Below are 25,572 nucleotides of genomic sequence, written 5' to 3'. Positions count from 1 at the left end.
TGTCACTAATTCGACTCAAATCATTGTGAGTCGATTCAAACAGTTTAGGATCAAGTCAGAATCGAATCAAATCGAGTCCCAAACCAATCAAATCTGATTCGAATCCTAATCGAATCAAATCTTTAGAATCCGTCAAATGGGATCCAAATCTTTAGAATCTGTCAGATGGAATTCGAATCTTTAGAATCCGTCAAATGGGATTCAAATCTTTGGAATCCCTCTAGGGATCGAATCTTTAAATCTTCCGAGTCCCGATTCTGCCAACACTAGTCAGTTGCTGTTCGAGGTTGGTCGAGGGATGTTGCTCCTGCGGCTGCACCGATAAGAATATTCCTTCCACTTTCGGCCGCATTCGAAAAGTAGTAGCAAAACAAACAGTTCAGGTTCGTGGAAGTGCTCTACGTTACGGTTTTTGGTGGCATTGTTTTTCAGATAAGAGGGAACGCCAGAAAATGGCTCGGCGTGTGGGCGTGAAAGTGTTTTTCCAAAACAAATCCCCATAGCATGACGTGTGAGGCTGGGGTATCCCGAGGGCAGGAGATATGCATTTGCAAACGAAATAAATTCAATGCAGTAAATAAGAATTCAACGCTAGTAATTCCGCTGTCAGTGTCCAGTGTTTTGTGCCATTTCGTAGGTGTGTTCCGGTGCAAGTGATTTATCGATTTTTCTTCCTTTACTGGCAAAGCATCCGGAAGAGCAGGAATTTTCCTTCGCGAAAGATGCCAATTCTTATCAGTTGTTGCCTAGCTTAGCAAAATGGTATCAACTACTGCGAAAGCACCTATTTTATCATATACAAGGTTTTCGTTAAGCTGTTCGCAATTTGCGTCCAAGACGCAGAGTGGAGAAAGTGAGCGAATACCGGAAGTGTTTGGCTACAACGGGAAACTGTGGTCCCCGTATGCATAATTTGTGTTTCCAGTGTCGCAAGCGCATCTTATCTGTGTGTAGTACAATGAATGGTAGTGCCGAAGATATAGTAATGTTTTGTCTTTTCTTTTATTATGTCCGCGTTCAACAGCGAGTTATCGTATGGTTCATTAAGTGATAAATGATCTGTGTTTTGAATCTCACCATTGGTTCACCGATGCGGTCTAGTTATCTATGAATCTCATCCGAAAATCTCTAGAAAAGACCGGAATTAAGAAAATAGGAAATTGAAAAGATAGTGGACCGTTCCGAAATAGTAACCAGGAAAACATTTTACACCAGCAAGCGGAAATACAAACTCATCAACATGATCTGGACACCAACTAGCAACAAATATGGAGTTGGTAAGTTCGTTTATATATTTTATCGGAGTAAGCATGTATGTGTGTGTGTGTGTTTTTTTTTGTAAACAATGGTTATGTGCACCATGTGTGATTTTTTGTAAGCTAGGTCCGAAAATGGATCCAAGCATTTATGAATTAATCCAATATATAAGCAACAATTGCTTTTCCAAGACAATCGGTGTGTCCAACTGGATTGACTGAAAATTTCAACCAGGCTATGAATAAGCGTATGTTCTTTCTGACAATATTTTAAATGCAAAAAATCGCATAATGATAACGTCGAAATGTGCTTTCGTGGTTTGTTACTATGTTGCTTAAAAAGCAAAACGCAATTGCTTAAAAAAACTATTTTTAAAACCACTCTACATTACTGTATGAACATGTTTCGTAGGCCAATGGATGGGGTTTTTGATTGTGGTGAAAACGTAGCGTTATTTTATCTCCCCTTGTTCTCAGCTTGATGGTGGAGTGCAGTTTGCCGGGAAAGAAATTGAATAATTTGCCTTCAAATACTCCCCGGCTGTAGTAATGGCATGAACGCAGCTGTGGAGGTGCAACCGTGAAGAATGTCAGCTACAAGTTGAAGGGCACAGAATAAGATCCTCAGTTATGAAGGATGCGTGAATGATAACGTATGGAATAATCGAGAGCATAGTTATTTGGTAGAAGTTGGCATTGTTGATACATCCTGTCCATGGCCCGTAGTAGAAGGATGTAAGAAATGGTTCACAATTTTTGTTCGAGAGTGATGTTGTTAGGTAGAACAGGTTTTATAAGGCATGACCTTCTGAAAAGGTAAACGAAATGCTGTATATCTTGGCCTTTTCATTTTGGCAGATGCTTTGAGTTGCACCCAAAGCATTGCCATGCTGCCAAATGCCAAGGCTTAGGAATCAATGGAAAAGCAACGAATAATTGTTATTAAATAAAGGGAGAAGAAAAATCAAAACAATTTGAACCAGCGACACGGGGAACCTTTGAATGTATTGCTTTGCATAATTGAAATTGTTAGTAGCCAGTAATTCTGGTGCCTCTGGCCAAAAGGCTATCAATTTACGTCTTCCGTACGAAAGAAGGTGCCGGTTGGCGTCATATATTGGTGTGCCGGTGGCAATGCACGGCTTCCGTTGACAACGGAAACCGTTTGGCGGAAGCGTGACTTCCGGTCGACCCGCCGGTTGGAGAAATACTGTTCTTTGGAAAGGAGGATTTATCGATGGCCGGTCAGTACTCATTTGAACCAACCGTCTGTTGCTCTGACTCCATAATCTTCGTTGCCTTTTTCGGCGAACCGTGCACGTTGGTTCCTTATCAGTCGAGTGAAGCACAACGCACATGCGTTATTGTAAGAGAATATGCCGTTTGAAAAAAAAATCACTTTTATTGATTACTTCATTCCATCAGCCGTACTTGTAGAACACAATTCGAAGCACAACTTTTACACTATAATACATAGCTTGGAATCTTTCCCGAAAGCTTTTTAGCGATCATTTTAACCACTTTTTTAACTCGCTATAACTTCATCATTTTTGAAGATTTTTCATATCCGGAATCCGTTACTTTTTAGTATATTTGTTGACTATCTTTTGGCGTTTTTAAGTTATTGATGTACCAATTCATCATTCCGCTAGTTTGGTGTAAAGCAAAAAGCATCGTATTGAATTGAATTTTGATTATTTTCATTTTTAATTTTTTCAAAATGTCATATAAATTTAGAAAAAAACGTGTGCGGTAGAATGCTTCTATATTAGGCCACATTTAAGAAATAAATTCATATTTATAAGGTAACAAATGACGTCACAAATTGATCTTGAAGATGTATATTTGAGAATTTTCCATAGGTTGTTTTTGTCCTGTGCTTTGTTCCGACAAAAACGTCAAAAGATAGTCAACAAATATACTTACAGCAGCCGTTTCGGGATTTTAGAAAACTTCAAAAATTGCAAAGTTATTGCGTTTTAAGAAGAGCGCTCAAAATCGCATCGCTTTAAAGCATTCTAGGAATAGTCACGTTGGGGTTCGGAACTGGTCGTACGGAAAAAACTGATTTTTTTTGTTTTAAATGTAGATTTTGATTTTAAGGGAAGTTTTTATTATTTTTGTTTTGTAAAAATATTCAGCCGTTTTCGAGATATTAAAATCGAAAATTGGTCAAATTGCGGTCAAAATGACCTTTGTTTGGTTTCTAGTGTTAACTTCTTGCTCCCCGTTTAACCTTCAATGCTGGAATAAAATTAGGCAATCAATTAAAAATTAGATTTTGAACATCAGGAAATAACCGGTGAAAATTAAGTGTAGGTTAGGTTTTGTATTAATTAGAATATCGTTTTTAAAACGTTGGCACTTCTTGTAGATTGTGGTTGGTCAATGAAATGTTGACCTAAATTGGTTTGGGTGCCTAAATAAGAAAATATTTGTACATCTGCAATACTGTGTAAAATAAAGTGTCCGTAAGTTCCGGTTGCTCATGGCGTATGTACGTCAGAGCTGTTAAAGCAGCTGATAAAATAGGGATTTCGACAGTTGAAGAAGGTCTGAAGTGGAGGATATACGAGTGGACCAAGGCACGAATAATATTATAATTAAACTGCAGATAACCTCTTCTGCACAATACACTCAGTTAGGGTCCTTACTACTTTTGGTAAACCGCAATGGATGGAGGACTTTAGAGTACCTTGCATTAAAAATATCCGTCATGATCTGTTTAGTATGCAAAAGAAAGGCCCAGGTTTCTGGCAACTCTCGATCGAGGAAAAATAGGGCCCTAAGCATGGTAATAATTTTTTTTGCTTATGTATCATTTAATAATACCTCAAGAATCCATGATGTATTAATTAGGTTGTGAAAATCAGAAGTAGTATAAGAATAAGAAAGAAGTCTATAATTTATTGTATCAATTTCCTATACTGGAAGTATTGAATATACATAAGGTAAGGTGGGGCAGGACGCGCCCCTTAAGCGAAAAACATTATTTTCTTCTATTCCTTTCATTAAAAAGTCTCCAATTTTTAAAGTTAGATAAATAAACATCTTTTTTATGTATGAAAAATATCAAACACTATATCAAACTGATCAATTTCATATTAAATAAGATTTTCGAAGGGCCTTTCAGTTTTTGCTCCGCTGACAATACACTGCGTCCCAAAATGATAGCCTCACCTAGTTTTTTCTGTGCAGGGCGAATACCGAGCATATATTTTTTTTCAAAAAATACACAAATATTTGTAAGTATACACTGACTACTTTGCATAAATATTGTTGAAAAAAACGAATGAACAATCCCTTTCGGTACAAAAAACTAAAATCTGTGGTGTCCCAAAATGATAGCCTCACTTAGGATTTTGATCGAATTATCAACAAAAATAGCATAAATAGATTAAAAAGTCATGATTTAGTTATCAGTTGGTTCTCCATTACGATTTATTGCTCGGAAAATGCTTGATGGTATGCTCTCCGATAATTTTTCTAACGTATTTACTGATAAGGAACGCCAAGCAGTTCGGATAGCAAGTTTAAGCTCCTATATGGTCTCGTAATGTCTCCCATCTTCATAAATCTCTTGAACTAGCCTTCCACAAATATTTTCCATTGGATTAAGGTCTGGGGAAACGGCTGGCTAAGACATTGTTTTGATATCCGACCGTACAAGGTGAGTTCTTGTTGTCTTGCGGGCGTGCCCGGCAGCATTTTATTGCTTAAAAATGAGCTGTTGGGTGTTGTGATTTTTCAGATAAGGCTTCAAATGATTCGCCAGGATGTCGATAAACATATCGCTGTTCATACGTGTTGGTACAAGAGCCAATTCACTTCTACTATGACCGCTGAACGCAGCCCAAATCATGACCGAAACACCTTCAAAATTGATACGATAGAAAAATCGTGCTATCGTCTCAAATCTCGCCAGTAATGGATGTAACTATCCGATCCATCAATATTTAACTTTTTTCAATCAATATAATCCACCTAACATAAATTAATAATTTAAAATCTGAACAAGACTGCAAACGGACAACTTACGTTTCTCCACTCATTCTTCCATGTCATATGTTCTGTAGCAAACTCCAATCTAGCGACTTTTTGGTGAAGTTTGAGGGCAGAAACTTTCTTCATGGACTCTCTTACAATATCAGAACATGAATTCAAAGCTCGCAACACAGCATTTTTGTACACATTCAACCAGAATTCGTTTGTTGTCCTACGGCAACCTTTGGTTGCATTGAAAGCAACTTAAAAAATCTTCCGATTATCACGCGAGGAAAGATTTTGAAGACGACCAGGAGACTTCTAAAGCCCATATCAACTGCCCATATAACTAGCCCCCCTTAAATCTATTTATTAGCACACCAATCTCATGATTTGACTTGCCATTAAAGCGATAAGCATCAATTTGACTTTTTTCTCGTTCCTGGAGTTGTTTTTTGCTTCCAATGTTCAAATTAAATTACAAATTAAAGTAAGAGAACTTAAAAATTACTTTTGGCAACTGATAACGTGGCTAGGAACTGGGTTGCTTTGTTAATTTGAATGATTTTTGAAGTGAGGCTATCATTATGGGACACTCCATTTTTTAATTTTTTGACCAAAATGTTATAATTAAATTCTTTTTTCTGATAAATTAGAAGTGAAACACATTTCTTTTAGATTGAGAAATATGTTTCTGTCGTTTATTTTACCTTGCGATCATTTAAAATAGCATATGAGTGAAAAAACTGGGTGAGGCTATCATTTTGGGACGCAGTGTAGTGGGGCAAGATGGCCCAGCCGGTGGGGCAGGACGCGCCACTACGTAAACATGGGGCAAGATGGCCTAAAACAGACAGGAGATGGACCAAGGTTGCTTGTTGAAAGGTTAGTCTATGCAGAGGCACTAGTAAACAGTCCGATCCGAGCCCCTGTAACCCACATTGGATTGAATTTTGTGGTGTACCATTCAAAAGACAGTTTGGGTATAAATTCGTTGCTGAATTCCGAACAATTATTGAATATTTTCACGGATCTGTTTTTGGCCTTTTATACAACCGCCTTAGTACAACCTTTACAATTACATCAACCTTGCAGGTAGCACTTCTGACAGAGTCAAAATTTGACGTTTTGTAATCCAGATGATCTGTGGTTTGAAAACACAGTTGAATATCATAAAAAATTAACACAAATTTCATATGAAGAACTAAAAACTATTCGTTTCTTATGAAACTCACATGGCATGTTTAATATTAGACTTATTTAAATCAACAATGCGTTGATAATGGAGGCACCGTGCGACTTGCTCTTGTTTTAATGGTGCGTCCTGCCCCATTGTTTACATTTGGAATGCTATGGCGTCTTGCCCCACCAAGGCCGGCGCATCTTGCCCCAATCTGAGGATCGTCCGTTTTATGTAATTTGTTCAAAATTTTGAGAATTTTAAAACAGTTTCTCTTCGGTATTCGTTAAATACCATTATCAGGTAGTAAAAGAAGGCCTCGGTGTTTAAAAAATATTATATCAAAGCATGCCATACCTTACATAGAAGTGACAAAATATTAGATCATTTAGAGTCAATTTGGTTTTTTCTCGTTTTCTTTTTGAAATGGTTATTTCGTGCAGTGAAATTTACATAGTCTGTAGTAGATACGTTGATGAACATATTCTATTACTTAAATTATTTTTAAATGGCTTAATTCAGCGAAAAACAGGCCGGGGCATCTTGCCCCACCGGCGCGTCTTGCCCCACCTTCCCCTACACCTTTTTCAAGATAACCATCATTGCATCACCGTAGTCAGCAGTTTGGTCTTTAACCTTTCTTAAATAATTCGTGTCTTGCTTCGCGGATCCCAGAAACCACCTCCACGTGGGGGGAAAATCAGCTGAAAATTCTATTTCCATCGCTGCATGTTAACAACCGGTGCACCGGAATAAATTTTCCCAGCCCAGCTGGGTGCTGCTGCCGGCGACCCATCATTCATTTCTTTTTAAATAGCTTTCGCTTTCGCCGCCTTGGCAGCGGTTTGGTGAAAAATTCGTACCAAGGTCAGCACGACCTGGCCTTTGGGCTGGGAGGGGGGAGCGCATGATGAAATTCTATGTCATTCAACCTTTTCCGGCATCGCGGATCGGTGCTCGGTCCGTGGTTTCCACATCCACCTCTTCTCACCATCGCTCGCCTAAACCTGTTGTACCAGAGATGCGACAGTTTGGACCATGACCAAACCAGCCGACCGACAGCGATGGATTATTGTCGATAATTTGGTTTTCCTTCGAACCGTCTTGGACATGTGTACATTGGCCATATCTCGTGTACCGTTGATTGAAAATTAATTCTTGAAGAGGTGGCTTCCGTTCTTGACTGCAGCCTCATGTACATAAAAAATATATGGACCCCTCAGGCCATGTAGAAAACGATGGAAAAGATTTTTTAACCAAGGGTGACAATTTATCAATGTACAATTTTTCCTCTTACCATTCACTACTGGAACGTCAATGTACGGAGACTATGCAGTCGAAATTTACATTGTCGATTTTATGAATGAGTAATAATGGCTTATTGCTCTTGCTTGTGTTATCGGAAGTATGTAATTTAATATGCGTAGATCAACAACCTGCACGTAACGATCAGGCAGCCGCAGCTCCAATGATAGGCATAATCTTAGCTCGAACTCGTTTCAGGGGAGTCGCAAGGGGGCATGTGGAATGAAAAGAAGCGGTTGCTCAAGGTAACTGGTACCGATACTTCCTTTTCAATCCCTACCATCGAGATACTGGATCTCTGCCACATCGCTTTTCCACCAACTGCAGTATGTCTATAAGGCATTCATGCTCCGGCCAAACGGCTCCTCCATAACTCTTTGCACTTGCGCCGATGGTTTTTTTAGGAACCGCTGTATGCTAAAAATAAGCATGCATCTCCCTCACGTCATGGAGTTCCGCTCCGTACCTCCGTAGAACGTAAATCTTTTCCATTCATACATTTGCTCGAATCGGAGAGTAAACCGACAGTATCTGAGAGTAATCCAGATTGGAACGTTTCAAGGATTGCGTCTATTTTGACCATTTTTCACTGTCTTTGCAACTCGGAGCAGGTTGTTGAAGTTATCAATACCATCAACCATATTGTTTTAATGTCGGTAGAGTAATGGTCATCGATCAAAAATGAATTATGCTTTTTGAATTGTTTCGAATACTTCTACAAAACACTATTATTTTGTGATGCGAGAATATGTTATTCTTTTCCCCAATATCTGGCGCAATGGGAATGCCACACTGATGATGGATCAACAATTGCGAAATCTCGTAAACGTTTTTGCGTTGTAAAAATGCAACAGCAGTCCAAATGTGAATAATTGATATTAGCCTTCAAGCTAATGCATTTTTTATTGTTGTGTTGTATATTTGAATCATCAATGCAGCTGAACTTCAAATGCAATGAAATTAGTTTTTTTTTATAATATACATTTTATGCTTGAAATAGGGAAACCCAATTGGTTTCATTCTTTCAAATATTGTTATGGCAGTACGGTCATAATAATTAAAATTAATTTTGAGCAGCAAGCAAAGCATAGTTGTAAAATTTACACGTATTGTTTCATTCGTACCGAGTGCTGATCAAGTTATTATATGTATTTTTTTATACGTTTAAAACGATCATTTGTATCGTTCTTATTAAAGTGATCATTTGTATCGTTCTTATATTATTTGTTTATACCAAAAAATCCTTTGATTATATTTTAGCACCCTACGAAATGATTGCTATGTCAGTATTTGCTGTGAATTATGTTCCAACAGAAGAACCTCTATATTTCTATTCTTCAGTGCAGTGGAGTTCACGTTTGAGAGCCGCTTCATTCAAAGCAAGAATGCGACAGACAGAAATATTCACCTGGGAATATTATAATTCCATTTCAACAACAAATCATGAAATCAAACCACGCACCACATCTTTCCGTTGAAAAGCAAAACTATGTTTTCTTCGCATGTTTCCGTTCGTGTTTTGGTTTGTTTATTTTGGCGAAGACTTTGCAGTCTGCTCACGGGATGGCTGCCGACTCCAGAAATGCACATGTGCAATGAAAGCGGTAAAGGAGAATGCATTCGTAAGGAAGGTTTTTCCCTACATGTGAGCACATTTTTTTAACCTTATGTTGTTGCCGTTGCTGATGGTGCTAGTGCACGTTTTGTACGTCAAATGCAAACGCGAAAATCGCGATGTAATGTCCTCGCTAGGCTCACATCACAGAGAGCATATGCATCGCACTTAATCGAGCAATCCTGTGAAAACAGTGTTCGACGAACCGATCACCGCGTGATCTGGCCCCGGTATACATGCACAACCAGACAAGTTCGTAGCCGCGATGAGTGTGCATGTGCTTGGCCGACGATGGAAGGTCGAGGTCTGAAGCCAACGGCATAGAGCGGAAGTGCAAGCGGATCCATGTCTGGCAGTAATACATCATTGCTGGATTCATCATTATTCTCGCTTTTCGTTGTGTCACTTTGATACCGCCATCCTCAAGTCACTTCCCTTTTCCTCTCGCGTCCTCTGGTTCTTTTTTAAGAACCATTTGTTTTTCTTCCTCCCGTCTACACTCTGCCGGAGAGCTCGGCGAGCACATCAACCCGACACAATTGGCTCACCGGGGGGAGCTCGATTAGGGGTTGGCCTACCGGGCCTACCGATGTCTTCTGAGACAATATAATAAAGCAAAAACTATGGTCGGATGTACGTATTTCTCCGATCTTCTCCTGCGTTTTGGTGCATATGTTGATACATACAAGTCACACAGACTCGTGCACCTCCTGCCCCGAGACTGTCTTAGATTCGATGGTCCGATGGGAGAACGAATCGTTCGCCATGTGAATTATGGTGCTTTCGTTTCCGGTTTGGTGCGCTGGCTGCCTCACGCTCTTCGGTGGCAGATGTTAAGTGATGCTATACGTTGTGCGATGTAAGTTTTTGCTTTGTTTTTATTTTTGTGCTCAATTCTCGTGACGTCTGGATTATGTTGCAGGGATGGATTGGCTTGATGTGTATGGAGGGTCAATTTAATACGAATAATCCACCGGCCACTTTAAGAAAGAGCAAGTGCATGTGCATTTGTTTCTCTTTTTTAATTCAAAGTTGGAAAGAAAACTTATTAACATTGGTTCATATCCATATTCCATAGTTTCAACCAAAATAAATTTCATAAGGTCTAAAGTAATTTCATGCAGGCCTATGCAACTCTTTTTGCCAATTATTATTACCAATAAATCATGGTTACCGGGATCAAATTTGTGCTTCGTCCCCCTTTTCTCTATGGATAGTATGTTGATGATAAAATGTTTGTTCCGCTGTCCCTCGGTTACTTGGATAGGTATTAGATCCACCAATTTAAATGGAAGGTTTGCCCTCTATAGAGATCCTTATAAAAGTAAAACTAATTTAAATGGCGAGAATAGCTCCGATAGTGCCTCTCATTCTTTATTAAATATTATATAATATAATTTTTGACGAATAATACTTCTTAGTTACGTGTTCCTTTCGTTATAGCTCCAACATGGTGGTATCTTGCGCGTACATTTTGCATATTCTTGTGTTGCTCTTGCGCGTGAAAGCTTTTTGTTAATTGGCGGGATACGATCTAATTATCATAGTTTTATTTCGTGCGTGACATCATCAAACTTATGCTTTGGTGTGCGTATGTGCAACATTTCCTACCAAGGCGTACGTATTTGTGTACGCTCTACAATGGCACGCAATGAATGGGTGTTTGGGGACTATAATTGTGGACAGTTTGGTGGCGAACCAATTGTGCTCGTGTCAGTTAAAGCTGTTAACACCTGTTTTTTTTTTAATGAAAAACGAAAGTTAACAGGGCTAACAACAAACGTGTGGGGCTCAGAAAGCTAACGAATGACCAACGTGAAAATCATAGAGGGGAAATGCAGTAAACTAACCAATGAATAAACGATCTAGCTTCGGTCCGTTTTGTAGATACTTGACTTGAGGTCAGGGTGTCAAGCTAACATAATTGGTTGCATAGTGGGAAAACCATGAATTAAATCGCCTAAAAATGTGTTAAGTAGTTCACAGAAATTACAAAAGTTAAAATTTTTGCCCCCTAACCCTACGACTGCACATATTATTCCACAATGGCTCTATTTAATATAGCTTTTCGAAATTGTTTGTTATCACAAATACATTACATCATGGTCTTAATCTCTATGTGCGATATGGTTATCTGAATCCTACATCTGTGGGATTGTGGGGAGTGTAAATGCACCAACTTGTGACGAATGGCGAGAAAAGGCACGTCCAGTCGTTTAGGCGACGTTGTGACGCGTCGTTATCATCAATAAACTAGTGCATGGCAATTGCCCCGCTGACTCATTCCCATACCGCCTTTGGATGTTGAATATGTATCTTTGAGCTAGGGATAAGAACTTCTCCCAACTTTCCGTCCTTCTTATAGGAACAACACATTGAACCTGTTCGACGACACTGGATCCGTTAAATTACGGTTATAGCTTATACCGGATTTTGTCTTGTAATGATACGATTATGCTATCCTACAAATTAATTTTTTTTTGACAATTTCTCGACAAGGTTTTACAAAACTAAATTTAAGATAAATTTGTTGTGCATTATGCATTGTATTGTCGTTGGGCGTCGAATACCATACGTCAGAAGTTCATTACGCGGCAAACGGAATAAAAATGCGTGGGAATGTATTTCTTAATGTGTTTTGCGTTGTTTACATTCCAACTCGTTGAGCACATACGGATCCCGTCGGCCACAACGTCTCCATTTAAAATGCATTTTTGTTTTTGTTTGGTAAGTTTTCTATCTGCGGTCGACTCCTTGTTTATGGTAATGGCACTCGTACCAACAATGCTTGTTATTATATCTTAGTATTTTCGACAAAAGGGTGACTACCACTGGCTCTGGTGCTATGTGGTTGTTACTGACACAAAATGTTATGCCATTGGTTCTTGCCTTCGTCACTTGTTCAAAGGTTTGCGAGCCATATGCCTCTTGTGGCTACAGGTTTTTCATCATTTTTTTTTATTTTCAAATCTTTCGATTACCGTTGTTTGATATTATTCTTCCCAAGTTTTTCTCCATTCTACGATAAACTAATTGATCATTTCTGTCCCTCAGCAATCCACAACTGGCACGGTGATGTGACGCACGGGCTCGCGTTAGACGTGGGAGACTGCGTGGAAATACTGGAAGAAACAACCTACTGGTTTCGGGGCACCTGCCCAAGAAAGCCGCGCAAAGTGGGCCTCTTCCCCAAGTCGTACATCCACCTGAAGGACCTGTCGAAGGTGGACCCAGTGGTGGCCGAATGTACGCTGGTGCTGCGCGAGTGGTCCGAAATCTGGAAACGGCTGTTTGTGGTGAGTATTGACATAGTCGATTGTATGTAAATTCGCAAATATCCTCCGGATGACGCCTTCCCATTTTTGCTATCGGGCTATCGATCGATTATTATTTCTTCACTTATGATGCATCGGCACCACAGGAACGGGAGGAATACAAATTTACGTCCCTTCGCAAAGTAATGCTGGCGTTGCTCGAGAGCCGACGAGAACTGCTCAGCTCTACCCTGACACAGGATCAGACGTATGATCTGCAAATGAAAGTGATATCTAAAATCGACTGGGGAAACAGGTGAGTCGACCAGTTTTGTTGCTTTTCAATTATAAAAAAACACAGAAGTATCTTTTGTGTTCACTACAGCGTGAGCATATTGCTTAGTTAGTTCAGTAAATTAATTAAAATAGCAAAATTAAATAACCCGAAACATAACTTGGTTAGGAATGGTCCAAATTGAGTATTTTTACTCATTTTTCAAAATGTAGCTATTACCAATGGCATGAACCGTTTATGGCGTTTTGCAAAGATCAAGTTTATGGTATTAGATATGTCTGCGCCTCAAAGTATGCAATTCATGGAAGTAAAAAAACGTTTCCCATTTAAAAATTTGACGGGTTTTTTACTGGTTTATTGATAATCAACTAAATATTCTGCATTTCGATAAACTAGCAAGAGCTAGTCAACATGTTTTATTTCGGCTTGTTTTGTTAAATGGGGTGCCTTATTGTATTTTTTCCCCCCAGAGCAATCCTTATGTGTTGTTTCCGGGGATGGCAATTTTTGGGGCAACATTTTAAAGGTTCAACAAATAATACACCTGCGTACCAATTAAAACAAATTTTTGGTAAAATACATTAGCAAAAGGAGAGGAAAACTTCGCGGCCAATGTATCCTTCTTAGTATTGTTCCTTATGAATCTTTAAGCAAGATTCATTCCGGTTGATTCGGGTTTTTTTAGGATTCGAATCTTCAAACTTAGATAAATCTAACGAAACCTTACTGAATCTTTCATGGATCTGTCACGAATCTTCACGATTCTTTCATTTGCGTGGATCATGCGACCAAACAAACACAGGGGTCTCTCTATTTACCAAATTTTTCGGTCTTTGCTTTTCTATTCTTTTCGCATTTAATGAATCTTTGGGATTCGTGAATTTCTCACTAAAAGATTCATGAATCTCTAAGACGATGCAAAGTATCATTTGAATTCATGAATCTGAATCGGAATTTCTCTAATCCTTCCCGAAGAATATATGGATATTACCTGGCACAGTCTATTGCAATAATTGCTCGCTGAAGAATAAAATAATCACTATTCAAAATCTAGATCATCTTTATTAGCTTTCTCTTAATCTTATCAATGTAATCACAATTAGAGTTGGCAATCATTCTTCCACTCATTGTTGCTCGTCGATTTTCGCGACTTGCTCCTTCTATCCACCACCTCCTCGCACCAGTTCTCTTCACAGGATTTGATGTGTTTATCATAACATAAGCCAAGGAGGTGGCTTTGACCAAGACTGCCAAGGGGCAAGGGTTTCAAAATGCAATACTTATGACAACGACAGCACGTTTTTGTCTACACCACGGCGCACTACTTTGTTACCTTTCGAAATATGATATACCTCACTTCCACATGTATTATTATTGCTCCTGTTTCAAGTTTGAGTGTTTTGACAATCGTTCTACCTAACTTATTTAAGATAGTTTACGAAGGGACCCTTGTACATTTATTTTTTGTTGAGTATCCTGATCGGACTTCTGAAACATGTTCAAAAAAACATACAAAAATCTGGTGGACGCATCCTTTCCGCGAGGAGTCTCGTTTCCATCTTTCGCGTGCATGATTTTCGTTGTTTCGTGAGAGAAAAAAAAAATCTTGCCATTTGCCGGCGTGTTTACAACCTAAATTTGTTACATAATTTTTCCCCTAAGGCAGTTTGTTTTAAAAGTATTCGTTTGTAAATGAGATGAAGGTTGCCTAAAATCTATAAAAGATAGCAGTAGGGTATACGTTGGAGGGACATTTGTTCCGCCGCTTCGTAAAAGGTTCATTTTTGTTTGCAGTTGCATTCGTTTCGTTTTTCTTCTAATTTTAGCATTTTTTCATGCGATTGTCAGTGTCGTGAGGTTAGGTCTCGTTACGACCGTGTCCTCGCACAAGAAAGATACAGTAGAATTTTATTTTCTTGGAAGTGAACAAATTTAAAAATTAGTACAAAACTGGACAGTCTTCTGTTGCTTGTTCTACTTCGCTAGCGCTAACGGAAAAAAAGGTTCTGGCACCATTGTGTTCAAAACCGTTAAAATACGGCCCCGTAACGTCGCGTTCGACTTTCGCCGTTTTTGATACAATTTCTTAAAATGATTTGATGTTCCCTGACACCCTCGACCACACACCCGCCACTGGTGGCCCGAAGAGCTTTAGGAATGTTTTACGTACGCTTAGTCATTGTCCGCTAATTGTGTTACCATTTTAAAATCTGAGAAGTAGTTCGTTTGTTTCTTACCTATCATCTCTACTTATCCTATAAATCCTTTCGTGGCTGAGATTTTCACTAATGTTAACTTGTCGAAATACACTCCACTTCCACTGCGCAATTGGCCGCAGTTGCGACTTGCATAATGAATGCAAGAATGCAACGGGCATCACCGGACCCTGAATCTGTATCTGGCATTCTTATGCTTCGTAGTCCTGATGCATTACCTCCTTTTCCTTGTCTGTTATTGTCGTTGACAATCGGTATCGGTTAGATGTGGGTTCCCGGCGGTGATCGCGCGCGTTTGTAGAGGTCCAAAAATCGAAAATAAATGTAGGTGTATGATTAGCGTATGGAACAATTTTGAAACGAAACATGCTCGGGAGGGATCTCTAAAGGGGATTGACTTGTGTGAACTTAAGTTACGGACCACGACATAGAACCAGAATTGCAGCCTACGAACTTGATCTATCATCTACTCATGCATCAAACTAAAGTTATTTATTTATCGGTCCTATGTCATCGGCTGTGGAAATCTGAACTCAACTTATTTCGCAAAATCTAGCTACCAAAAATAATATTCAACACAAATACGATAGTGTTTTAGGGAAAGATGCTGTTTCCTAACAGTGCCAGGGGGAAGCCGCCGCTGCTGAAGAAGTCAATCAGCCTGAACATGGGCTGTGGGTGTGTGTGTGTGTGGAGGAGGTTTAGGTTTTAGTTTCTTTACCGTATTTCTCGATCGCCGGATACATCGGAGCCATCTCTAGCGTGGACGGTGCGGACGGTGTATCGCCGGACATCGTGCGCCCTTCATCCAGCATGTTAATGAACGTATGGAGCATCTCGCCGTACGAGGTGACGTTCAGATTCTGCCCGAGCAGGTGCAGCATAAGGAAGTCGCCGATCTGCACGCGGCGCACCAGATTGCAGATGTCGGTCGGGTTGGCCTTACGGAAGCGGCGCTTCAGTACCGCCTCCCGGGTCGTTGGCATCATGACGATCGCGGCAGAGTAGATGATCGCCAAACCGGACGCAACCGCCAGAGCGATGAACCAGAACCTGTGGGAATGATAAATGTTGTACATTGCTGTCCCAAAATGCCCGGAGGTCACTTTCTACTCACCAAAGGAAGATGTAGATCTTTTCGTTTAGGATATTTAAAGCCAGCACACAGAGCGCGTCGTGCTTTTGGATGCTACCCGAGGCACCGTACTTGTGGAATGTACACTTGGTTACCCGAGGGAAGATCTGTAATTGGACAATGTAAAAATAGGCGTGTCAAAGACTTTTACGGGACTCTTATTTGCTCTATACGTACTTCAATCATTGGATCGGAACGGTTCTCCTGGTTCATGTTGGAAAACTTGAGCACATCCGATCCGTACGTTAGGAAAGAGCCTCCGAGGAACTTATCCACGAAGAAGATATTTCCAACCTGCATTCGGTAACGAAAGAAAAACATGATCATACAAGGATTTCAGGATAATGTGTTGATATATGGCGATGGTTCTACGTACCACGTTGACAAAATTCAGTGCCTCGCAGATGAAGTACCCGAACGAGTAGGTATTGTGCGTGTTGACACTGTCGCACAGATACTGGGCCAGACGCTCGTGGCGTACCTTACGCTCCGCGGGACTTGCCGCCGACACGCCACGCATACCCTCGGTGATCATGCGCATGCGTCCCTCCTCCCAGTTCTTCCAGATCCAGTGCGGGATGTAGAACAGTAGGCCCTGGAAGAACAGCATGAACGGCACCCACTGGTAGTAGCTGTGGTACGTGCGCTCCTGATTGTCGTTGCCCAGCCCGGAGTGGGCCACCTCCGTGCCCAGCCGGCGACCGTGCTGCCCCGGCAGCGTAAAGGTGTACGTGATCCAGCAGTACGTGTTGATCACATGAACCGGGACCGCACCGTCGTTGATGCAGGAGATCGGATCGCCGATCAGATTGTTGGCCGTGACGATGATGCAGCAGGCGAACAGGATCGCACTGGTGATGCGATAGTGGCACCGGAACACGATGTTATCGATGATCGCCTTATCGTGCAGGTAGCGCACCTTCACGAACCCGGCCACGGCCGACACGAGCCCAAACACAGCCATTGGCGTTTACCGCGTTGAATCGTTGGCGGCAAAAAGCTGAAACGTAACCGCTAACCAGCACCACCACCTGCAAGAGTAGAAGTTAAAAACAATCGGATCTAATTAGAACCGGCTGTCATCCATTTGATCGACAATGACAAGGCGCGTTGTAGAATGTGGTAGCACAGTAGCTCCAGTGTTCCGATCCGATTTCGCAGCCCCTCCCCCTCATTGCACGTGCGGGCCACCCTCGTCGCATGTCGCTACGCTTCTGCCGTAATCCATCATGACGGATGAATTGGCCACCCGGAGGACGCCGTCTGGTTGATTAAACATTGCATTCGGTGTGTTACCCTCCAGTCAGCGCTTGGTGCTCTCCGGTGCGATCATGCACCGGTCGGTTCCCGCCGAGATTCGATCACTTGTGGCATCGCGAAGCGTAGCACCTTCAATGTCAAATCCATTGTTTTACAAGATCAATCCAACCTCCCCCCAATGCCGCGTTGTCGCTTGAATCGGGGGTAATCACGTTTGACAGGAGGGCTCGCACCTCGCCAGTTCTGCTTGCAAAATGTCACCGTGACACTTTGTTTCGTGTTCCCCATCTTCCCGGGTCCATTGCGAATGGATTATGATAACGCAGCAGGGCGGCGCAGTAGTGGTAATAGTGTTTGAACTTGAATTCACCGACGAAGTGTGTGTGTGTGTATTGTTTTTAACTACTGTCGCCTGGTGGCAACAGGTTAATTTAACTGATGAAAAATTGTTTTGAAACACTAAAAAAGAAAACAAAAATAAAACCGCACGGGTTGCAAATAATCAACTTCATTTGATATTCGCCCCTCGTCGTTGGGGTTGAAATGCAGGGAAATGCGCACGTTGCTCGCTCAGGCCCTTGGCGTGTGGTTAGCGTTGAGCAACAAACCAACAGAAACAGCAAAAAAGGGTGCATTTCAGTTTTACCGACTAGTCTTTGTTTTAGTTCTGGGATGGGGTTAGACTCGTTGTTTTTTTTTTCTTCTTTTAAGATGCCGAACGATCGAACCCCAAACCAAGCCGGTTTGTTTGTCGCGTCATATGGCTTCCAAAAGAAATAATCCAGTAGCTGGCAACAACCATCCGGCAGCTGTGGACGCGCGGCGTTGAACGCATCCAAATATTAATCGGAAGCGAGTCAGCTGGAATGCAGGAAGAGGAGGGACGGACATGAGGATTCGCATCCGTTTCCGGTAGGCAGCGGAGGATCGGACGATGATCGTACCAGAGAGCGAAGGTTCATCAGAATGATCGTTCCCCATTATGTGTGTATGTTTTCCTCCTTCTTTCTTCCTTGGAACATTCGTGGCATAATGGAAAGCGCAGATGAAATGGAGTCTGTTTCCAGGCACTCTTCATTCAGCTGATCTCATGTAGCGTTTTTGGTTGAACTTGGTTGATTTTCATCTACCATATCGATTCTTCTGTTTCGTTTCCTGTGTCTTCTTAAAAGCTTGCGAGGGGCGTAAAAAAGCGAAGCATACAAAATTGCCAATAATGTGTGAATATTTATTCACGTCTCTGGGTTCCATTTTCCGCACAAACGCTACACGTAGTTACCATTTCAAAAAAAAAAAAAAACACCATAAACCAACTATGTACCCACAAATATTTGCCACCGATTGTGTTTACTGTGGCAGTCCCATTCAAATTTGAACAGCACAGCGCAACGTTGCGCAACAATAGCATAACAAACGGCCAACATCCAAAGGCTTTTTGGCCGGACGGAGTGCTCCAAAATCCGGCGGCGCATGATCCATATTTCCGATGCTGCTCCCCGGAGACGCAACTCCCCCCCTCGCTGGTCACGATTCTCGATGCTCAATGCTCTGCTACCCATTAGAGGGTACGTGCTGATGAACGAACAATCCTCACGAAGCTTCCAATTTTTTTCTGGCTTGAACCTTAGTACCAGCCTAGGATTTTCTTCTCCTCGTTGCCTCCACCTGTCGCAGTGTTTAACTTTAATTTTTTTTGATAATGACCCACTCACGATTGTTTTGCATAGTTGTGAAGCAGACCAGCGCGCGCTCGGGTTAGCGAAGTTTTTAATATGCGCGATCGACTTTGTTACCCGGCCTCTGATATGCCATATGGCAGCAATTGGCTGCGCAAAAAATAAAAGAAATAAAGAGATGCGACTCGATGGGCTTGTGATAGAACCTTCCCGAACAAACACACTCGTGGTGTCATCTGGGCCGGAAGCACGTGCTCTTGTTCCACGGCATGAGGGAAGTAATAAATTTGCGCTAGTTTTATCATTTGCATTAAGCATTGAGGAAAGTAAAAAAAAAAAAGGAAAATGACCCCACCCCCTGGTAATGATGGCGCTTAACGGCTTTTCCCAACGGTGTCATCGTTAATTAGTTTGGAACGATGCACCGGCGGGTGCATTGTGTGGAAGAGAGGAGGAGGAGAGCAACATTGATGCATGTAAGCGAGCGAAAATTGGCAATTGTTTTCGCCCAAGGACAGACGGTATTTGTTTCAGTTCATCTCATTCCTCCCGCCGGGGGAAAGATTCAGTTTCAGTTAATTGAAAAACTAACTTCCCTCCTATTGAGTTGCGTTCCACATGTAAGTTCCTTCAAAACGTGATGGTACATGGTCTACGAGTGCTCCACGACGAGGAAATTTCCGGCTTGGCAAAAGGCAAAGCAGATGAGGATCGGTTGGTGGGTGATAAGCACATTTCGGGCCGGGCTGAGGCCGTGGGGCGTGACCGTGTGGGGAGACGAACTTTGTCAGACTTACCACAACAACGCTCGGACATCCCCGGAAGCGGCACCCGAGCATCTGCTAGACGCACTGATAAGCGTCTGACTTATGAAATATTTATGAGTTTGAGCCCACGTTGAGTGGCGTTGCACTTAAAGTGTGCCGGGGCGGTTTTGTCAACAGGTTTTTGGTGTCGAGAGCAACTGGAAAGACTTGAGAGAATGTGTTAAACAGTTCGTCGTAACCATTTGGACACTTTGACTGGACGAACGGTGGCCAAAAGCGGAGCCCGACTAATGAGCATACAAAGAGTTAAGAAACAAATCACCTTTCAGAAGTTTGATTGAAAAGGTTATCAACAGAGTGCCAACATGTTCATCGCTTCTCGAATGGGGTTAGGTGTCACAAACGTTATGGTTGTTTTGATTTCCAACACGCAGCATCTCTTACAAATCGCGAGATGTTAACCTCGGCCGTAAAAGCAGTATAATTGCGAACGATGTGCGCTTATTCTTTGAGCTCTCTACCCCGGGCAAGAACAACATGGAAATCGTTCAACAATGCAATATGGCGACCGTCGATCCAAGGCCCGTTTTCTTCGTTCCCGCCGAGCCGTGAGCCGAACACATTTTTCTCCGCATGTATGCTTTATGTTTCTTTCCCTTCTCTCACTCACCCCCCTCCACCCTCCCTCTCCCTCACCAACATCTTCGCATCCATCGGGTTCACCACCCGGTTCCTCTTTGGGCATATCGTTTATCGATCGTTCTTCCATTTCCAATGCATTGGTGGTGTTTTCCGTGTTCCGTGGCCGCAATATCGAACCGGGATCGTGAAGCCTCCAAACCCGGCAGCTTGGGGCGCACTCGAGGGTACGGTCGGTTGCTGCAGCACGATAAATCATTTATGCTTTCTGTTCAGCTTTTCCATACTCACACATTCCTTTTATGGCGCTGGACTTTTTCCCGTTCGCTCCAGCGCGGCTCGGGCGAAGAAAAAGCAAGAGGGATTGAGGAAAAGGGTACAATGGGGCGGCGGAGGGTCCCTTTTTCCTTTATGTATATATATATATGCTGCTAAACCTGATCGTCGTGCGCCCCGTTCCTGCGCATGCTTCATCCGATCGTTAAGCATGAACCGGAAAAAGACTCATGAACCCAGAACGCGCAGTATCGAGTGAAAGGGTCTTTTATTTTCTTATCACTATTCTATGAATGAGAGTATCATGTTTCAAGATAGCAGAGCTCTCCAGTACAACCCTTCTATCGAAAGATAATGACAGTGCTTTGCCATTGTGACCAAAAATTTGCATGTTTCAGATCAGTAAATATAACAGATGAGTTCCGGTGACGATCATTAGTCGACGATCGCAATTGGAGCATTTTTTTTTTTTTTGCTTCAGTGTGTTTTGCCGATGGCATCGAGCACGCAACGCCATCCGCCGTAATGCAAATGGATGACACACACCGTTAGTGTCAGTTGAGACATTATGCTATTATGCGTATTTTCAACCTCCCTCACGCCGAGACGCTCTCCGGTTGCGTTGCACACGCGAACAAGACCAGCAGACAACGGCTGAACAGCGGTCGTTGTCTCCGGTGACTCGTACAAGAATCACAGATTGATCCGGAGTGAAAAACGGAGCCAGACGGGAAGTCGAGCGAGGGTAGAGGGTGACTATTTTGATGCTACATTATTCAACAAACAAAGCCAAATAAACATTACCATGTGTGATCGTGGCTCCACGATCTCATCGAGGGGAAAAAAGAACTAGCGAGATCTCTCAAACTCCTTCAGACTGTTGTGTTGAATTTGGCGCAGCTTTTCCAGTTCGAGCCATAAACAACCACGCTGAAAGTGGCCGATTTCCCCCCTGCCCCTCTTTTTATCATCAAGACCCCGTCTTCCTAAGAATCCTTTTGCGATTGTCTTACTCTGGTTTGTTTTTACTTGAAAAGAAGGAAGTGCGGATCGGATGCAAATGTTTATCAGCCGACCGCAGTTGTATGCACTTTGGAAAGCAAAACACAACAAGCATAACAAAGACCCGGAGACCGAAACAAAGCCCCCGGACCGTAGTCATCCTGCACATGCAATCCAGCTGCGCTGGCAACTTATGCCCCGGGGAAACTGTGCAATGGTTGGGGATTTTTTTAATTTTTACCTTTTTACTTTTTGCAACGTAACGCGAGACTACTTTCCCTTGTCAACGACCGTCCGGCGCGTGTAAGTGTCACAGGATGGACACGTTGTTATGTTGATTGCATTTGCATATTTTTTCTGGTTCATTTCTGCCCGCGCAAGTGACTTTCTTGTGGAGCAACATTCATAAATCGTTCATAACGAAGCGACGGGTTTTACGATAGAGTGTACGGAAGGTGTATAATTTGCCACGATAAAACAACTTTCTCGTGTGTCTGTCGGTTTGCAAATGAGCCCCGTATAGGTCCAGGTATTGGACGTCGGAAGGTCCGTCATTAGTGGAGCCCGACCCGCAAGTGAAGGAATGATAAATCTTCCACAAGTGAGTATTGAAAACTGTTTGTCTCCTCACGATGAAAACCGATGATAAATCACGCGAATTATGTGGGTCGTCTGTAGGGTGTGAGAGCGCGGGAGTTAAATACCTCGAGTGGCTAGAAACAAGACGCTGGTACGTGACACGAGCGCAAGGCTGACTCTCTAACGACGGTGTAAAGTACATGTAAACTGTCCATGAGAAGCTGTGTTTGTTATCTTCTTTTTTTATGTCCATCAATGTACCAGCAGTAAGTGCATCTACCAGATGTGCATCTGTGCCGATGTTGAATCGGTCGGCAGGGGGGGCCCGAGTCGAGTTGCATTACCTCTAGTTTATAAATGGCCTGCATAGATGTTTCCATGCGCCGCGATTAGAAGTATTGAGTATTCTGCTAACCGAGTTAAGTTTCTTTTATACCCGCATATTTGATGAATTGCTGGCGAATAGACCTAAACAACTATCGCATCAAACGTTTGTCATTGTGACTCATACAATGTTTGGGTTCAGATTTCACAAGGCATCGTAACGTCGGTCCAATATTTCATCATTCTTGTAGAATTGTTCAAACAAAAATTATTTGATAATTCTGCTTCCGCCCTTTCCGAGTCAATGCACCGTCCAAACCTGTTTTCTTGCTTTGAAGCCCTAAATCAAAAGCCCCTAACAACGCCATATTTGGCTGCCGTTTGGGGCGAGGGAACAGAAAAGAAAAACCGACGCATCGATTTCATCGCTTTCCCCTTCGTTCGAGTCCTTTTGGGGTGGCCGGACGGGTGTTCGTCCTTCCGCAGTATGTCCTGGGTTCGTCCACCGCTTTACGAAGAGGGTCGAAATTTCAGTGACGTTTTGGTCGTCGGGGTACCCCCGTGTGCACACAGTTCATAATTGCGTCCATGTGTTTGTGTGCGGCCTGGGATGTCCTTGTCACTGGAGTGTTCACCCCGCAAGGGTCCAGGTACCAGGGCGAATACATGTGCCGTGCTGCTTTCCAGAGGGTTTTCCGTACTGGGATTTTTTTAAGATACCACTTCCACTTGGTTTTCATTACATCAGCCATGTTGGAGGTTTTTTTTTGTAGGAGAGAAAGTTCGAAATCATACAGTCCTTTCTCAGTGAGCTTCATTGGAGAGTTCCTTTTAATTTTTCACATGCCATTTTGTTGCCATCAGGTAGACACTTCCTTCATTCATGCCTGGTGTCGGGATCAGTCTTCCATGGTGTCTTTGCCAACAGCTGTCCGACGAATTGGCAATGGAAGGTAAAAGATGGAATGTAACACACCACCATTCACACGCACACATACACATTGGCGCATCAAATCAAACGCTCACAAACAATATTCGGGACAGAAACTGGAAAGGAAAACGCACTGCATGGTACGCATCATGTCGGTGTGAGGTACAATTCGTTGCTGGCCTGAAAGGATAGCTTCTTTGGTTTGTAGAACCTTTCGCAGGATACTGGTTGCGGCATTTTGTCACAAACACAACAAACAAACGAAGTTCCCCCGAAGAGGTAGCATCTTCGTGTGGGGTGCTTATGGATGGCGGCGGTGGCCGATAATTAGGACGAAACGACGCTACAAATTTCATTCGACTTGAAAGACTTCACCAAAGGTGTTGCAAACACTTCGTAAGAGGAACATGTGTACTTTCGACAACGATTTCCGATCACACAGATTCGACACCACTGGAAGCAGTTTTGATGCCTCTTGTTTTTCCACATCTTCTTTGCCCCTGGCAACGCAAGCAAACGGTGGCACACATTAGACAGTTGGATGTTTTCATGCTTCCCGACGTCTATCTTCGCCCTTCGAGGAAACGACAGAAGATGCGCATCTGATGGCCACATTTATCTGCTGTTCTGTTCGGCTGTGTTGCGTCTCCAGCCTCCGAGGACATCCTTCGTGTCGCACGCTTAGACCCGACCCCCGTAACGCACAACATTTTTCCCATTTCCAGCGAGCCAAACAAACTGAGCTCTAGACACCACAGCAGGCGGTGATGAATGGGTACTAGACCACCACACACAACGACGATGATGGCGGCAGCGGCAGCAACAACGGGTGTATGTTGACGGAATCGGAAAATGGAACCTTTGTACCTACTGTTTGAAACAAAAACGTACCGGGATCGAGAAAAGAAGATGCACGCACACGAGATGATTTGAACGGTGTAGAAACGATAGACACTACACTGAAGCTGCGGCGCTGTGGAGTAGCGTGCGACCGCCTCTCTTTATGACACGGTGTTCGCTAACCGAAGCTCCTGGAGACACAAACACGGTTGGTTCCGCTGGCTTGTCTTGGCGTTTGCTTGTGAAGATGATAGATTAACGGACCCCGGCAGGCATCCAAACGCTCATACACACATGCACGCACACATACACACACACATGCACTCGATCGCGAGGGTTTGCTTGCAGAGATGTTGTTGTCGCGGCTCTACTTGATCATAGTCGACGCGCAGTGCAGATTGGACATCCACTCCGCACCGAACGGTGGACTCGCTAAGACTGAACAGCATCGAGAGAATGCAGCACTCCCGGAGTCGCTGCTGCTGCTGCTGTTGCTGTTGCTGTTGCTATTGCTGGTTGAAGAGGTAGGGGGAATGTGGCAGGAATGATGCGCGCGTTGTGTGCAGGGGGAAGGGCACACGCACACACTCGCCGGGTTGCCCTTAACATACACTAACACACTCGCACCGAACGACGCTGTACGCCGTTGTCCATGGCGACCGAGCGCGGATTGACGCGAGAGTTTGTTCGTGAAATTCCTTAGCTTTTTATGAGTTTATACCCTCTACTCGATCTCTTTCTTCTCACTCTCCGGTGTGTCGTTCGTTTCGGTTTTGACCAACCTCCTCCCCTGCCGTCCCTCCCATTTCGATTTCGGTGTGTCTGCGTGGCGTGGAGCGTCGTTTCCCACGCACCGCCAAAAGCACGGATCACTCGGATGGTGTGCAGAGAGAGATCGGAGATCGCGAGGATCGAACCACCCGCTCTGGGACCGGTTTCGGGGCAGTGTGTGCGCGCGCGCTGGCAACACTGCTACGCGAAGCACCGTGCTGGCGACCCCTTTGAGGGTCGGTTTCCATCGACGAAAAAAGCTTCTGT

The 25,572-nt window shown here is 42.9% G+C and overlaps 2 protein-coding genes across 3 annotated transcripts in view; one reads left to right on the top strand and one right to left on the bottom strand.

Moving 5' to 3' along the window:
• Positions 1–1,191: 1,191 nt before the first annotated feature.
• LOC131258751 (dedicator of cytokinesis protein 3) overlaps positions 1,192–25,572 on the top strand; it is a 61,220-nt gene continuing 36,839 nt past the window's right edge. The window contains exons 1-3 of the mRNA XM_058260129.1: positions 1,192–1,277; positions 12,395–12,636; positions 12,762–12,910. Coding sequence (XP_058116112.1) covers positions 1,241–1,277; positions 12,395–12,636; positions 12,762–12,910 — 428 coding nt within the window. The 5' untranslated portion in view covers positions 1,192–1,240. The remainder of the gene's footprint in view (positions 1,278–12,394; positions 12,637–12,761; positions 12,911–25,572) is intronic.
• On the bottom strand, positions 13,948–24,939 carry LOC131258756 (innexin inx3). 2 transcript variants are annotated; one of them, XM_058260136.1, is made up of 6 exons: positions 24,586–24,939; positions 16,617–17,271; positions 16,418–16,534; positions 16,223–16,347; positions 15,827–16,158; positions 13,948–15,337 (listed from the first exon to the last, which is right to left on the bottom strand). In XM_058260136.1, the coding sequence occupies exons 2-6, from the start codon at positions 17,202–17,204 to the stop codon at positions 15,297–15,299; spliced, it is 1,203 nt and encodes a 400-aa protein (XP_058116119.1). In that variant the 5' UTR covers positions 17,205–17,271; positions 24,586–24,939; the 3' UTR covers positions 13,948–15,296. The 2 variants fall into 2 exon arrangements, with proteins under 2 accessions (XP_058116119.1, XP_058116120.1); XM_058260137.1 differs by lacking the exon at positions 13,948–15,337 and having other exon boundaries at positions 15,807–16,158.

The sequence above is a fragment of the Anopheles coustani genome, chromosome 3 (genome assembly GCF_943734705.1).
Source record: "Anopheles coustani chromosome 3, idAnoCousDA_361_x.2, whole genome shotgun sequence".
NCBI classification, from domain to species: Eukaryota; Metazoa; Arthropoda; class Insecta; order Diptera; family Culicidae; genus Anopheles; species Anopheles coustani.
The sequence above is the reverse complement of the archived record's forward strand: the minus strand, read 5'-3'. Positions and strand labels throughout refer to the sequence as shown.